Source organism: Salvelinus sp. IW2-2015, unplaced genomic scaffold (genome assembly GCF_002910315.2).
Source record: "Salvelinus sp. IW2-2015 unplaced genomic scaffold, ASM291031v2 Un_scaffold1050, whole genome shotgun sequence".
Classification (NCBI taxonomy): domain Eukaryota; kingdom Metazoa; phylum Chordata; class Actinopteri; order Salmoniformes; family Salmonidae; genus Salvelinus; species Salvelinus sp. IW2-2015.
The window spans coordinates 35,157-52,275 of record NW_019942704.1 but is presented as its reverse complement, the minus strand read 5'-3'; the positions used below and the strand labels follow the sequence as shown (position 1 = coordinate 52,275).

Here is a 17,119-nt window from a genome sequence, read left to right as displayed (position 1 = left end):
TCTGTAACGTTCGAGAACGTTTTCGTACTGAACATGGCCCTGTTCACTCTCTGACTGGGAGGAGGTGGAGCTCTAGAGGGTTGTGTTCAGTCGGTTCAAAACGGAAGAAAACTCATCGAAACAGAGTGAAACAGGTACTGTCTGGACTGGTCCAATAAAAAAACACATAGTTTTCAGTTGCAAAACGTTTTGCTACATAGTGCCCTAATGAAAACAAACCAGGTTTAGCTGGGACTATTATACAACTGCAGTATTATAATTGTGTGGAACAGTTGTTGCGTGGCGTTAGCAATACCAAGGTTGCGGGTTCAATTCCCGCAGGGTTCACATACACCTACTAAGAATGTGTGAATTCAATGTACAAGCGTCTGCTTAGTGGTGTATAGAACTATGTTCTGTTGAAATACTGTTCAGCAGATTGGTCTTGTGATTAACTCAAACACTTACTGACACTGTATTATGTAGCATACATTGGCAATATGATCCTGAGCCTAGTTCAGACTTACAGGTTATAAATGGACATATCTTCTTGGGCATGTGGTAAAACAAGTTGACTATAGTTAAAGTTTATTTGCTATAATATAATGATGATCTACTGTATGAATAATTTACAGCTTTGTTGCATTTAAAGTGACAAATTAGACGTTTTGCATTTGATATTAATAGCCCAGTTACTGCCATTAAAGTTACTGTGACTTGTTTACTTAAATGAGAGGTTCTCATGGGACTTTGTTTCTGTTTCAAATATGTTAAATTATACTCTCTAAAGAGACAAACCTGCAAAACATATGAATCCCTTTCACAGTAGTGGAGCTTCCTGTCTGTCAGTCCCTCATGTTTGCCCTAAATGGAAATGTGGTGATACACGACTTCTGTGGAAATGACAGGTGGCTCCCAGTCCTCCAGTCTGCTCACCAGAGTCATCTGAGTCAACTAATTAAATCATGTCATGTTCAACGTTTGATCTTTCCTGCTCCAATAAAGGGGATAGGGGAGGTGGTGCTCCCTCATGGCCTCTATCTCTGTTGTTTTTTTCTCCCGCTCTCTTTTTTTGTCTGTACCTCTCTCGGCCTCTCTCTTAGGGCTCTATTTTCGGCTGGAGGCGCACGTGTCAAATGGAACGTAGTTGGTCTTGTAAAAATTGGCACACTGGCATTTTCCAGCCCTAACACTAGGTTTGACAATGTACCTGTCTAACATCTGCTTGCTTGCACTGAGGTGAGAGGGGTGGCAATATTTTGAGGTGTGACCTTAAAAACCAGCGCAAAAGTGATAATTTCATGCAACGCTAATGGGAAAAGCAGGTCTTAATGGTAACGAAGTTGGTTATGGCATGGATTTTGAGAGCGGAGGTGCAGCCTATCTATCCCTGATGCACAGTGCCCATGGAAGGAGAGACGTGCCTTTTGTGCTGGTGAATCTCGTATTTAGAAAAAATAATAATAATATTGGTTTCCCCCATTTCATTTCATTTGATTTAAAACCAAGCATAGCCTAGCCTCCCTTTAATGCTGGTTAGTTTAGAAGCATCGCATTGGTGATTCTTATTATTCTGGCCATTATCCAAAAGTAGCCTATAAACAAAGGGGTTTTAAATGTAGGTTTTTTGGACGTTTTTGCCCTCATGCTTTTTCCTTATTCACAATTCGCATACCTGCATTCCGCTTGTTCAAGTAGGCTATTCAACACCATTTTCAAAGAGTGCCCCTCGTTCAATTAAACTATTCAAACTATTCAATCCTCCTATAATGCCTTATCAATGACAGATATTTTGGAGAATCTGCCCAGCATATAGGCAACGATACACTTGACAGAGCCTAGTATTTTGTATAGACATGCAAATGTTATGCATAAAGACATTTAGGCCGACGTCTGCGCACAGTGCCATGGAACGAGATAAGGGATTTATGACATCATGCTGCTGACCTAATCCTATTTAGAAATATTGTTGTTGGTTTAAAAAACAGAGTGATGGTTTTTCGTTTACTTGATTAAAAATCAATCTGATTAGAAAGATTCACCCTCCATGGGTTTATGGTGAGAACGTACAGGGCTCGAATGCAATGTCATTTTGTCTGCTATAATCTGTAAAATGGCTCCATGATGTTTATAAAGCAATACATTTGCGAGCAGTACAGTGGTGAGTGGACATTTCCCCTTTGTCTTTATATTGGATCTTCATCCAGCTCCTGTGAAAAGTTTGGATGTGTACATAGTCTGAGCTGCCTTGTCTGTATTATGCCCTTGGGGAGCAATTATGGTGCCTGTAACTATATTTAGACATAGCCTATTTAAAAGAAGTTGTTGTTTCACTTTCATTAGAATTATACACTGTCTTTTCAGGCCTTACCAATAACCTAGTGAAATTAATCTTGCTTATTGACTACTTTTGGCATGTCCAGATTACAATTTACAGTAGGCCTAGCCCCTATATCAGTGTGAATGCTATAGACTATGTTTAACAATGCATTTCTACATTAAAGTAATGCAATTAGAACAATGTGGACTGCAAACGTGTTCAAACAATGTATTTAACACATTAGGCTATAACGGCCTAACATTCGAATTGGAGTTGATGACAACGCAATAAATTAAAATACCGGAAATACTCAACTTGAAGCAACCACATATTTAGCCACGGAGTACTTTCTGATTGGCCAGTGAGTGGGCCAAGCCTCGACACACCCACAACTTTCTTATTCGTCAAAACACAGTCCTTACACGCCACCGCCTGCTACTGTGCCCATAATTCTGGTTCAGAAAATAGCGAGAGTATTTCTGACCACCGCCGAACCTAGAACGCTACCGCCAGCACTAAGATTTCCCATTGCGTTAGGTTTGTTAAAATGGAGCCCTTAGTCTCTCACCCTTTCTCTCCCCTCCTCCCTCGCTGTCTCTCTCTCCCTCCATCTCCACCCTTGCTCTGTCTCTCGGTCCATGTTAAAATATCAATTTGGTTTCTATTACCATGGGACATGAAGGCAAATGGTTCTTGCTTCTGCAAATTGAACAACATGGGGAAATAATCAAAGGCCATTACTCAGAGGCAGCAGCACCTCACATTAAAGAGAGCCATCTATCAACTGGAGATATTTACCACAGCAACAGACATATTATGAAAAAAAAAGATTTTTGACGGTCGATGGATACAAAGAATTAGGTACTGGAACAAGAGTAAACATTCTATAGTTATTACACTATCTGAATTACTGGCATCGATGATCATAAACATCCTATACATCTATATTGAGTTAATTTATACATGTAAGAGACTTACAGAAAGTACAAATGCTAATGAGACTATATATGGTATAAAGCCTATATGTTGCATGTTTTTGACATCCTTTAGCACCATACAGAATACTTGATAACCTAGGAGTATAACACAACAGACAGATATTAAAATGCTGTACGTTTCCCTGGGATTTCTCCAATGGGCCAAAGGTTTCCCTCTAGATGTTGATAAAACGGTGACGGTAGAAGTAGACATGTTGAAATGCTGAATATTCTCTCTCTCTCTCAACCTCCCTCTCTCGCTCCCTCTTATATTAAACCAGTCCAGAAATTGTCAGGTATGAAGGGAAGACCCAGATGCAGACCACGTCGAATAAACAATAGTTTAATATTCCAACAGGGACAGGCAATAGACAGGTCAAGACAGGCAGGGGTCAGAAAACCAGAGGTCGGGCAACGGTACCGGACGGCAGGCAGGCTCAGGGTCTGGGTAAGGCAGAAGTCGGTAATCCAGAGGGGGGCAGCGATACAGGTCGGCAGGCAGGCTCAGGGACAGGCAGAGTGGTCAGTCAGGCAGGCTCAGAGTCAGGAGAGGCAATGGTCAAAACCGGGAGGGCAAGAAAAGAGAGACTAGAAAAAGCAGGTGGTGAGACACAAAACGCTGGTTGACTCAAACAAACAAGACAAACTGGCAACAGACCAACAGAGAACACAGGTATAAATACACAGGGTATAATGGGTAAGATGGGTAACACCTGGAGGGAGGTGGAGACAATCACAGTTACAGGTGAAACAGATCAGGGTGTGACAGAAATACTGTTTGCACAGCATGTCATCTGCGGGAGTTTCTCCCTTCCTTCTCTGGTCTCCCCAGCCAGCCTCCATCGGGGCCCTGTGATAGTTTAGTGACATAGTTAATCTGTCTCCGAGGCCCTCAGGAGCAGATCTGTTTAAACCATAGAGCTCAGAAAACAGTCACACCCCAAAGAGCACATGCATACTCTGGCTGTGTTTCAAATAGCACCCTATTCCCTATATAATGCACTACTTTTAACCAGTTCCCATAGGGAATAGGGTGCTATCATTCCTTTCCAGCTAATGAAAAGCAAACAGGCATGACATGATATGGAGGCCCCATGCCTTGTTATGGTTGCACTCTCACACCTCCAACTACAGTAGCATGGCTCATACTGAGCATTAAAGTGGAAGTGACAGCGTTTTAACTACTTTGCAGAAACAAACAGACAACCCTAATATCAGTCATAATATCAAATGCAAAAAAAGTATCTTCATATGAGGTTTTAAAAATAGGTTCTATTTGACTCAACATTCCATGATGTGCATTGTTGGCAGAATAGATGGATGCCGTTTAAATGCATGATTCATATAATTCACCAAAACATTTCTTTGTAGTCCCAAAAATATTGCTATCAGGTTGTAAATCACAGCTGGCCTGGTACGTTGTTTGCTGCCTGTATTCGGGATGCACTGTTTCAGTTTCAAAGACTCAATATTTTGGACAAAAATGGACAAATGTAACTAAGTCTGGGAATGTCAATACAATCAAACTAGCAAAGGCGATGATCACAAGTCAGTCATAACGTGACTAATAGGTTAGCGTATCTATTTATGTAGCAAGTTAGCTGCTAGGAGGATGTCATGTTATTGGAGGAGTGGGTGAGTGACTGACTTTTTACCCTCATATCATTTTTCGTTGGCTACACACAGCTAGAAATGCCGGTGTCATTTGGTTAGTTAGCAAGAACTTGAACGACTGTTATCCAGTTAGCATATTCGCAAATTCACTCTGGCTATCTACTCCGATTTCAGAGCACTCTCTCGTCTGAGTGTGCCAGAGCGCAGAATAACTGATGAATTTACGAACGAGCAACACCCGTTGAATATGGCTGGTGTCAGTAAACGTAGGCAAAAAAAAGTTATAGTTAGTCACCAACGATCTACATAATATGTACAGTAAACAGCCTAAACAGATCTGCAAGGGCAAATCAATTGGTCAGAGTGTTCTCCCATTTGTGTCTGGAAGTGGCTTGCTAGCAAGCTAGCCAATTGTATCCAGTTAGCTTGGGTGCTTGGTTGGGACAAGCAATCATTGGCAGGCAAGCTGCAGAAGGACAGTAGTCTACAATTCCCCATCGTTTATCAGTGCAAGTTTGACGACCAACTTTCTGAAAAAGTTACAGAGGGTTTATCTAATGTTCCTTCGTTAGATTTCAGCTCGTTTTGCTCTGGCTAGCGTTAGTTGTTGATGTTGTAACTGAGGGAGTGAGAGCCTACCTTTTCATGGCTGTTTGATCAATACGAATGTAAAGTTTTCCAAATGTAAGAGGACTCCCATGGTGTCTACATATTTGCAGAAATACATTCAAGTGTATTTTGTGGCTTTTGGTGAATGCGTTCTAATGATCTAAAGTTGTAACTGCCTGTAAACACACAGTCCAGTTCATAGTGAATGATGACAGGACCAACTGCCTGTAAACACACAGTCCAGTTCAAAGTGAATGATGGCAGGACCAACTGCCTGTAAACACACAGTCCAGTTCAAAGTGAATGATGGCAGGCCCTACTGCCTGTAAACACACAGTCCAGTTCAAAGTGAATGATGGCAGGACCAACTGCCTGTAAACACACAGTCCAGTTCAAAGTGAATGATGGCAGGCCCTACTGCCTGTAAACACACAGTCCAGTTCAAAGTAATGATGCAGGACCAACTGCCTCAACCAGTCCAGTTCAAAGTGAATGATGGCAGGACCAACTGCCTGTAAACACACAGTCCAGTTCAAAGTGAATGATGGCAGGCCCTACTGCCTGTAAACACACAGTCCAGTTCAAAGTAATGATGGCAGGACCAGCTGCTGTAAACACACCAGTCCAGTTCAAAGTGAATGATGCAGGCCCTACTGCCTGTAAACACACAGTCCAGTTCAAAGTGATGATGCAGGACCAACTGCCTGTAAACACACAGTCCAGTTCAAAGTAATGATGGCAGGACCAACTGCCTGTAAACACACAGTCCAGGTCAAAGTAATGATGGCAGACCAACTGCCTGTAAACACACAGTCCAGTTCAAGTGAATGATGGCAGGACCAACTGTCCTTTAAACACAACAGTCCAGTTCAAAGTGAATGATGGCAGGACCAACTGCCTGTAAACACACAGTCCAGGTCAAAGTAATGATGGCAGGACCAACTGCCTGTAAACACACAGTCCAGTTCAAAGTGAATGATGGCAGGACCAACTGCCTGTAACACACAGTCCAGTCAAAGTAATGATGCAGGACCAACTGCCTGTAAACACACAGTCCAGTTCAAAGTGAATGATGCAGGACCAACTGCCTGTAAACACACAGTCCAGTTCAAAGTGAATGATGGCAGGACCAACTGCCTGTAAACACACAGTCCAGTTCAAAGTGAATGATGCAGGACCAACTGCCTGTAAACACACAGGCCAGTTCAAATAATGATGCAGGACCAACTGCCTGTAAACCACACAGGCCAGTTCAAAGTAATGATGCAGACCAACTGCCTGTAAACACACAGGCCAGTTCAAAGTAATGATGGCAGACCAACTGCCTGTAAACACACAGGCCAGTTCAAAGTAATTGATGGCAGGACCAACTGCCTGTAAACACACAGCCAGTTCAAAGTAATGATGGCAGGACCAACTGCCTGTAAACACACAGGCCAGTTCAAAGTAATGATGGCAGGACAACTGCCGGAAAACACACAGGCCAGTTCAAAGTAATGATGCAGACCAACTGCCTGTAAACCACCACAGGCCAGTTCAAAGTAATGATGGCAGGACCAACTGCCTGTAAACACACAGGCCAGTTCAAAGTAATGATGGCAGGACCATGTGGAAAAAGGCTTATTTGCATAAAGGCCTAGTGTAGCTCTGATTGGCTATTGTGCAACGGTCTGCGTAGACTCCGGTCCTGGACGAGACAGATGTTTTTATCAGGTTTTATTTACTGCAATGTTTTTATTAATTGTTCAAACGCGCGTCCGTTTTCCCACTCTATATTACTATAGAATTTTCACAATTGTCTTAGTGTACTGGTACATACACTGAACAAAAATAGGGAGTATTTTGTCTGTAATAATGCCCTTTGTGGGGAAAAACTCATACTGTACCCAGGCTGGCAAATCTTAAATGCTACTTCACTACAATGTTACCGTTATCAGTCCCGTTACAGCACGTTACAGCACGTTACAGCACGTTACAGCACGTTACAGCACATTGTATGAAGTCATCAGGCTGGGCATATCATAAGCACCAAATAAATTGCTGTACAAAACCAATATTTTTATTTCATTTAAACAATCATTTATTTAAACAATAATGTATTAAAACAATGCTTCCCCAAGCAATTTGGTGTTCTTCAGTCTTGTCCCCACTCGTGTTCTCTTGCCAGAATATGAGAGGTGTTGTTTTCTCTCTCTTCAGGTGTCTGGGGGTTTGAAAGGGGAAGATCCCTATTAGACGTTGCGAAAGCAGCATCAACTCTTCCTGGGGTCCACACAGAACATGAAACATGACATAGTACAGAACATTAATAGACAACAGCTCCAAGACAGAACTACATACATTTAAAAATGGAACACATAGCCTACATACTGTATCAATACATACACAAACTATCTAGGTCAAATAGTGGAGAGGCGTTGTGCCGTGAGGTGTTGCTTTATCTGTTTCTTTTAAACCAGGTTTGCTTTTCATTTCAGCAATATGAGATGGGAGTTCCATGCAATAATGTCTCTACAGTGTATAATACTGCAAGCTTTTTTGAATTTGTTCTGGATTTGGGGACTGTGTAAAGACTCCTGGTGGCATGTTTGGTGGGGTAAGTGTGTCTGTGAGAGCTTTGCATAAATTGACAATGCAAACAATTTGGAATTTTCAACACATTAATGTTTCTTATAAAACAAAATGCTTTATGGTTGGTCCAACCTGTCTTTCCGGTTGCATCACAGCGTCCTTGGAGAAGCGATATCTCCTTGAAAACTCATCATTATCATAAAACTCAACAGGATTCAACCTGCCTCTAGTTATTCTCTGAGGAACTCTGTCGTTTTAGTCTCTCCACAGTAGATATGCTGCAATTTTAGCAGTTAAACCACCTCAAGTGGCAGTTTAGAATTCATCTCCAAAATAAGTTTATATTCAATTTAAAGTGAMAACTAAACTTAGAGGAAGGATTTAATTTAACTAGGATTCATTTAAAACTAGGTTTAAAGTTTGGTGCAACAAGATKAATAGCTAAACCTTGATTTAAGCCAGTTTAAGAGTTAATCCATGTTGGTGCAACCCACCCAGTGTCACTTTCAGCGTGTCACTTTCTTTTTTTCATCAACCACTATCGGAGAGGGGGAGCAGAAGGCTATTCCATTTACAGTAGACCTATAGAGGATCACATCCCATTTACAGTAGACCTATAGGAGTACATCCTATTTACAGTAGACCTATAGAGGAGTTACATCCCTATTACAGTAGACCTATAGAGAAATTACCCCCATTTACAGTATACCCATAGGAATACATCCCATTTACAGTAGACCTATAGAGGATAACATCCCATTTACAGTAGACCTGTAGAGTACATCCCATTTACAGTAGACCTAGGAGTACATCCCATTTACAGTACCTATAGGAGTACATCCCATTTACAGTAGACCTATAGAGATCACATCCCATTTACAGTAGACATATGAGGAGTACATCCCATTTACAGTAGACCTATAGGAGTACATCCCATTTACAGTAGACCTATAGAGGAGTACATCCCATTTACAGTAGACCTATAGAGGAGTACATCCCATTTACAGTAGACCATAGGAGTACATCCCATTTACAGTAGACCTATAGAGTACATCCCATTTACAGTAGACCTATAGGGAGTACATCCCATTTACAGTAGACCTATAGAGTACATCCCATTTACAGTAGACCTATAGGAGTACATCCCATTTACAGTAGACCTATAGAGGATCACATCCAAATGACAGTATCCATATAGGAAATACATCCCATTTACAGTAGACCATAGGAGTACATCCCATTTACAGTAGACCTATAGGAGTACATTCCATTTACAGTAGACCTATAGAGTACATCCCATTTACCAAGTAAGACCTTATTAGGTAAGTACATTCCATTTACAGTAGACCTATAGGAGTACATTCCATTTACAGTAGACCTATAGGAGTACATTCCATTTAGAGTAGACCTATAGGAGTACATTCCATTTAGAGTAGACCTATAGGAGTACATCCCATTTAGAGTGTTGAGGAGTAATTTACCAACGCAGGCCTGAACTGGACTAATCGTCACAAAAGTTTGCAAAACTAGGTAATCTTAGAAAGAAACCTCAGTGGAATGATAGCACGGCCACATTGGCATCATTTTTGGCAGGTGACCTACACCAACTACACCCAGCTTTGATGCACCTGTACTGACCTCGCTTTCTGGATGGTAACGGGGTGAACAGGCAGTGGCTCGGGTGGTTGTTGTCCTTGATGATCTTTTTGGCCTTCCTGTGACATTGGGTGCTGTAGGTGTCCTGGAGGGCAGGTAGTTTGCCCCTGGTGATGCGTTATGCAGACCGCACCACCCTCTGGAGAGCCCTGCGGTTGTGGGCGGAGCAGTTGCCGTACCAGGCGTTGATACAGACTGACAGGTTGCTCTCAATTGTGCATCCGTAAAAGTTTGTGAGGGTTTAGGTGTAAAGACGAATTTCTTCAGCCTCCTGAGGTTGAAAAGGTGCTGTTGTGCCTTCTTCACCACACTGTCTGTGTGGGTGGACCATTTCAGTTTGTCAGTGATATGCACGCTGAGGAACTTAAAACTTTCCACCTTCTCCACTGCTGTCCTATTGATGAGGATAGGGGGGTGCTCCCTCTGCGCTTTCCTGAAGTCCACGATCATCTCCTTTGTTTTGCTGATGTTGAGTGAGAGGTTATTTTCCTGAAACCACACTCCAAGCGCCCTCACCTCCTCCCTGTAGGCTCTCGTTGTTGTTGGTAATCTAGCCTACTACTGTGGTGTCATCTGCAAACTTGAGGATTGAGTTGGAGGCGTGCATGGCCACGCAGTCATGGGTGAACAGGGAGTACAAGAGGGGGCTGAGCACGCACCTTTGTGAGGCCCCAGTGTTGAGGATCAGCGAAGTGGAGATGTTGTTTCTCACCTTCACCACCTTTGGGCGGCCTGTCAGGAGGTCCTGGACCAAATTGTACAGGGCGGGGTTGAGACCCAGGGCCTCAAGCTTAATGATGAGCTTGGAGGGTACTATGGTGTTGAATGCTGAGCTATAGTCAATGAACAGCAGTCTTACATAGGTATTCCTCTTGTCCAGATGGGATCGGGCAGTGTGCAGTGTGATGGTGATTGCATCGTCTGTGGACCTATTGGGGCGGTAAGCAAATTGAGTGGGTCTAGGGTGACAGGTAAGGTGGAGGTCATATGATCCTTGACTAGTTTCAAGTACTGATATATGAAAGAAGTATGTGACGGGTGATATCTTTAGTTAGTAGCTTTGGCTTCTTGGTAGGAACTGGGGCGATTCTTTGAGCATGTTGGGGAAGGCCTGGATAGGGGCGAGATGATGTCTTAATTCTTATGCTGAGGCGTATGAAGTGAAGGGCACAGAGGTACAGAGAAACGCCTGTCCTCATCATAGTTGCTAATATATGCTATTATTATGAATGTTAAACTCTGAAGTTTCTAAACTGTTAGAAATTAATCGAGGTAACAGAACTCATAGGAAGGCAACCTGAGAAGTCTATCTCCTGTTTGGATTTTTCTGAGTTGCAGATTTCAACAAGCGCAATGAAATTAAAGCGAGATATTGATGAGTTTCACTTCCTACGGCTTCCACTAGATTCAACAGTAATAGACATTTGTCTTATGACATCTAATGTGAAGGGGCCGAAGAGAGCAGGAATGAGTAATCACTGATGAGGTGACGCATTGAACAGCCGTCACGTGGAGAGGCAGCTCCGTCATCTCTCAAACTGAGTCAATGTAATTCCCTCGGTTGGAACGTTATTCAAGTGTTGTTAACTTTGAAGCTAGGGGTAGATTTTTTTTTTTTTTTAAATAAGTTCCAAGGTAAACGAACTATTTCTTAGGTCCAGATGTAGAATATGCAAATACTTTACAGATGTAGGATAGAAAACTCCAAAGTTTTCCTAACTGTCAAATATTGTCTGTGAGCATAACAAACTGATTTGCAGGCGAAAACGAGAAAATCTAACCCAGATGAATTTTTTTATATCTGTGTTTCCTGGCCCGTCTTTCTTCCATTTAAAGGGGCATAACCAGATTCTTTTCCATGGCTTCCTCAGGCTCGTGAAGGCTTTAACATAGGTTTCAGGCTTTTTTTGAAAAAATGGCGAGATTTTTCAAAACTAGTCAGTGTCCTCATGATTAGTTCCTGCGAGCGAGAGGGGTAGCTCCCATTCTTTCTTCTTTTTATTGAGTAGGTTACGGTCGGGTTGAAATATTATCAATTATGTTTGTTAAAAACAACCTGAGGATTGATTATAAAAAAACATTTGACATGTCTACGAACATTACGGAATACTTTTGGAATTTTGTCGAACGGAACGAGGCTTTGGTTTTCTGAACATACGCGCAACCAAATTGGCGTTTTTTTTGTTATAAAAGTATATTTATCGAACAAAGAACAATGGGTTGTGTACTGAGTCTCGGAGTGCAAACTTCGAAGATTATCAAGAGTAAGCGATGAATTTATTGCTTTTCTGACTTTCGTGACAGCTAATTTGGGGCTAAGGCTGTTGTTGCATTGATTGATACACCTAAAAAAGCTTGGATGCTTTGCTGCCAAAGCATATTTCAAAAATCTGACAGATAGAGTGGATTAACAACAAGCTAAGCTTGTTTTGGTATATTTCACTTGTGATGCTGATTATAAATATTTTTAGTAATTTTGCGCCCTGCAATTCAGCGGTTTGTTAGGAAATGATCCCGCGTAAAGGGATTCGTAGCAGAAGAAGTTAAAACATTCTTAAGATGATTCATAACATGTTTGACATGTTCTACTGTTCTGTTTAGGACTGTTTTGCTGTTGTCAGATTGTGCGCTTGTGTGACTTTGGGAATTGGTTTCAACGGCGCTATAAGAGTAGCTAATTTGGACAATAACGGACATTATTCGAGAAATCAGCAGTTTTATTTGTGACTGGGTGCTAGGACTGCTTCTGATGAAGTTCATCAAAGGTAAGAAACATTTATATGTACGTTTGGTTTCTGTGACTCAACATGGCTGGAACTAATTGCTATTGTTCGAGCGTGCTTTAGATTATTGGAGGTGCTGTTTCTTTCCGTATTTTTTAAAAAATTGGTGAACAAGCGGTTGAATTAGGACGGGTATATCTATAATTATTCAGTGTGTGTAATTGTATTATATATTTATTGATATTATTCTGTTGAGAATTGATTGGTATGCAAATCTTTGATTGTTTTGAACAGTGAATGTAGCGCCAATGTACCTCAGATTTTTTTATAATATGAACTATATAATCAACAAAATGGCTGTTGTGCATGAAGTCTATGAGTGTCATTGATGAAGAATTCAAGGTGTAGTATTCTTGATTTTGATGCTATATTGTTGCTTTGGATGTAATTCGCTGAAGGTGCTTTTAGTTGGTTTGGTGTGTGACATAAATAAGATCGTTTGTAGTGCTTTCCGCTGAACAGCATATTTGAAATCGGACCTCGTTGGTGGGATTCAACAAGATCTTTAAATGATATAAATATATGTTGTTTGAGGAATATTAAATTCTGAGATTTGCTGTGGTTGTGATTTAGGCCGCTGCACGTACTTCACTGGTTTTGTCATATGATTCGAAGCGGGATGAGTCTAGAGGTTACACCACAGTGCATGCTGGTTGCGCATGCTGCTTGAGGACAGTGCTCGGGAAGCGTCGGGCCGGCACCTTGCGAGGGTTGAACCAGGTTTAAATGGCCTTACTTCAGTTCGGCACAGAGAGGGAGAGCCCACAGTCCTTGGTAGCGGGCCACATCGGCAGCACTGTATTATCCTCGATGCAGGTATAGAAGGTGTATAGTTTGTCTGGAAGCAAGACGTCGGTGTACGTGACGTGGCTGGTTTTCCTTTTGTAGTCCGTAATTGTCTGTAGATCCTGCCACATACGTTTCGTGTCTGAGCTGTTGAATTACGACTACCTTTTGTCTCTATACTGACATTTTGCTTATTTGATTGCCTTGCGGAGGGAATGACTACTCTGTTTGTATTCTGCCATAATCCCAGTCGCCTTGCCGCGAATGCTGCCATCTATCCACGGTTTCTGGTTAGGATAAGTTCTAATTGTCACAGTGGGTGCAACATCTCCCATACACTTCCTTATAAACTCACTCACCGAATCAGCATATACGTCGATATTATTGAGACTACCCGGAACATATTCCAGTCCGTGTGATCAAAACAATCTTGAAGTGTGGATTACGATTGGTCAGACCAGCGTTGAATAGTCCTTAGCACGGGTACTTGCTGTTTGAATTTCTGCCTATAGGAAGGGACGAGCAAAATGGAGTCGTGGTCAGATTTGCCAAAAGGAGGGCGGGGGAGGGCCTTGTATGCATTACGGAAGTTAGAGTAACAATGGTCCAGTGTTTTTCCAGCGCGAGTGCTACTGTCGATATGCTGATAGAATTTAGGTAGCCTTTTCCTCAAATTTGCTTTGTTAAAATCCCCAGCTACAATTAATGCAGCCTCGGGATATATGGTTTCCAGTTTGCATAAAGTCCAGAGAAGTTCCTTGAGGGCCGTTGTGGTATCGGCTTGAGGGGGGATATATATGGCTGTGACAATAACCGAAGAGAATTCTCTTGGGAGATAATAAGGTCAGCATTTGATTGTGAGGAATTCTAGGTCAGGTGAACAAAAGGAGTTCCTGTATGTTGTTATAATTACACCATGAGTCGTTAATCATAAAACATACACCCTCCGCCCAGCTTCTTCTCAGAGAGATGTTTATTCCTGTCGGCGTGATGCACTGAGAATCAGGGTGGCTGTACCGACTCCGACAGCATATCCCGAGAGAGCCATGTCTCCGTGAAACAGAGTATGTTACAATCCCTGATGTCTCTCTGGAAAGCAACCCTTGCCCTGATTTCGTCAACTTTGTTATTTAGGGACTGGACATTAGCGAGTAATATACTTGGAAGCGATGTGGGTGCCTGGTTGTAGTGCTGGTAAGTTGACTCGCTCTGATATCCAATAGTTCTTCCCAGCTGAATGTAATAACACTTAAGATTTTCGGGGCTAACAATGTAAGAAATAATACATAAAAAAACAAAATACTGCAAAGTTTCCAAGGACTAGAAGCGAGGCAGCCCTCTCTGTCGGCGCCATGTTAACCAAATGCAAACACCAAGAGCACTGTTCTGGCACATCTAGAATACCAACCGTAACAGCAGTAGTACTGATCATTATAAATAGTCTCTTGCCTGTGAGAAATCACACATTTGATTGGACCTCCACCTCGACAGACTGGGTTTTCCAGTCAGCAACTATTTCTGCTTTCCTATCACTATATTTTTTTCAGAAGCAGCACTTACATTTCATTGCTGAGGTTATTTCTCCCAACACTCCTAATGGGCTTGAGTTGCTCTCCTGCTAAACCAACGAGAGCGAGAGCCTGTGCATATCGATCAGAGGCGGGGAGGGAGGAGGAGGGAAGGGAGGGAGGGAGGGAGGAGGAGAGGGAGGAGGAGGGAGGGAGGGAGGAGGAGGGAGGGAGGGAGGGAGGGAGGGAGCTGCCAGCCAGGTGCACTCATGATGATTATCTGATATATACAGTATAGAAAGGAGAGGAGAAGAGAGGAGAGAGGAGGTAGAGAGGAGGTAGAGGAGAGAGGAGGAGAGGGGAGGTAGAGGAGAGAGGAGGAGAGAGGAGGTAGAGGAGAGAGGAGGTAGAGGAGAGAGGACACAACCATTGCTGTTTTATTAATACAGGATGGGGCATGGATTGCCTGACTACTCACTGAATTCCTGCTCTATGGATTGCCTGATTACTCACTGAGATTCCTTTGCTCTATGGATTGCTACATACTTCAGTCTGAGACTGCCATCCTTGAAGTCGTTTGTGGTGACGAGGGTGTTGTACAAAACAAAGGGAGGGAGGGAGGGAGGAGCGGAGTGGAGTAGTGGAGGGAGGGAGGGAGGGGACGAGAGGGAGGGCGAGGGAATAGAGGAGAGGAGGAGGGAGGAATAGAGGAGAGGAGGAGGGAGGGAATAAAGGAGAGGAGAGGAGGGAGGAATAGAGGAGAGGAGGGAGGCAGGCAGTGGAGGAGAGGAGGGAGTGAGTGAGGAGGGTGGGGTGGAGGGAGGAAAAATAAAGTATGAAGAGATGGGAGCATTGGAGGAGAGGGTAGAGGGATGGAGGGGGCCACAGTGGTCGAGGAGTGGATGGGGAAATGATACGTGATATTGTTCCTGTCTTCAATGTATTTTCAATATTGCTACCGGCAGGCGATGTGGAGCTGAGGACCATCGGTGTGTATGTGTGTGTGTTTGTAAAGGCACACCTGTGTATGTGTGTTGGTAGCTTTTGGAGGAGAGGATGGAAGGAGGAAAGGAGGGAGAATGGAAGGAGGAGAGGGAGGGAAGGAGGAGGAGGGAAGGGAGGGGAGGATGGGAGAGGAGAGGAGGGAAGGAGGGGAGGATGGAAGGAGAGGAGGGAAGTAGGAGAGGATGGAAGGAGGGGAGGATGAAAGGAGGGAGGAGGAAGGAGGAGAGGATGAAAGGAGGGGAGAGGGAAGGAGGAGAGGATGAAAGGAGGGGAGGAGGGAAGGAGGAGAGGAGAGGAGGGAAGGAGGAGAGGAGGGAAGGGAAGGGAAGGGGGGAGGAGGAAGAGAGGAGGAAGTAAGAGAGACGGAAGGAGGGAGGATGGAAGGAGAAGAGAGAAGTAGGAGAGGAGAGAAGGAGGGGATGGAAGGAAGTGAGGATGGAAGGAGGAGAGGATGGAAGAGGAAAGGATGGAGGAGGGATGAGTGGAAGAGAGGATGGAAGGAGGAGAGGATGGAAGGAGAAAGGATGGATGGAGGGAGGAGGAAGAGGGAGAGGATGGAAGTAGGAAAGGATGGAAGGAGGGGATGAGTGGAAGAGAGGATGGAAGGAGGAGAGGATGGAAGGAGGGGAGGATGGAAGGAGGAGAGGATGGATGGAGGCAACATATAAGGAAATCAGTCGATTGAAATAAATAAATTAGGCCCTAATCTATGGATTTCACATGACTGGGCAGTGGTGCAGCCATGAGTGGGCCTGGGAGGGCAGCCAGGCCCACTCACTAAAAGCCAGCCTCCCTGCGTTGGTAAATTACTCCTCAATACTCTAAATGGAATGTACTCCTATAGGTCTACTGTAAATGGGATGCACTCCTATAGGTCTACTGTAAATGGAATGTACTCCTATAGGTCTACTGTAAATGGGATGTATTCCTATAGGTCTACTGTAAATGGGATGTACTCCTATAGGTCTACTGTAAATGGGATGTACTCTATAGGTCTACTGTAAATGGAATGTACTCTATAGGTCTACTGTAAATGGGATGTACTCCTATTGGTCTACTGAAATGGGATGTATTTCCTATATGGATACTGTCATTTGGATGTGATCCTCTATAGGTCTACTGTAAATGGGATGTACTCCTATAGGTCTACTGTAAATGGGATGTTACTCTATAGGTCTACCTGTAAATGGGATGTACTCCTCTATAGGTCTACTGTAAATGGGATGTACTCTATAGGTCTACTGTAAATGGGATGTACTCCTATTGGTTACTGTAAATGGGATGTACTCCTCTATAGGTCTACTGTAAATG

The 17,119-nt window shown here is 43.1% G+C and overlaps 1 protein-coding gene across 1 annotated transcript in view; it reads right to left on the bottom strand.

Annotated features, from left to right (window-relative positions):
- LOC111971614 (uncharacterized) overlaps positions 1-10,176 on the bottom strand; it is a 167,365-nt gene extending 157,189 nt beyond the window's left edge. Inside the window, exon 1 of the mRNA XM_070438589.1 lies at positions 9,906-10,176. Coding sequence (XP_070294690.1) covers positions 9,906-10,176 — 271 coding nt within the window. The remainder of the gene's footprint in view (positions 1-9,905) is intronic.
- Positions 10,177-17,119: the final 6,943 nt, after the last annotated feature.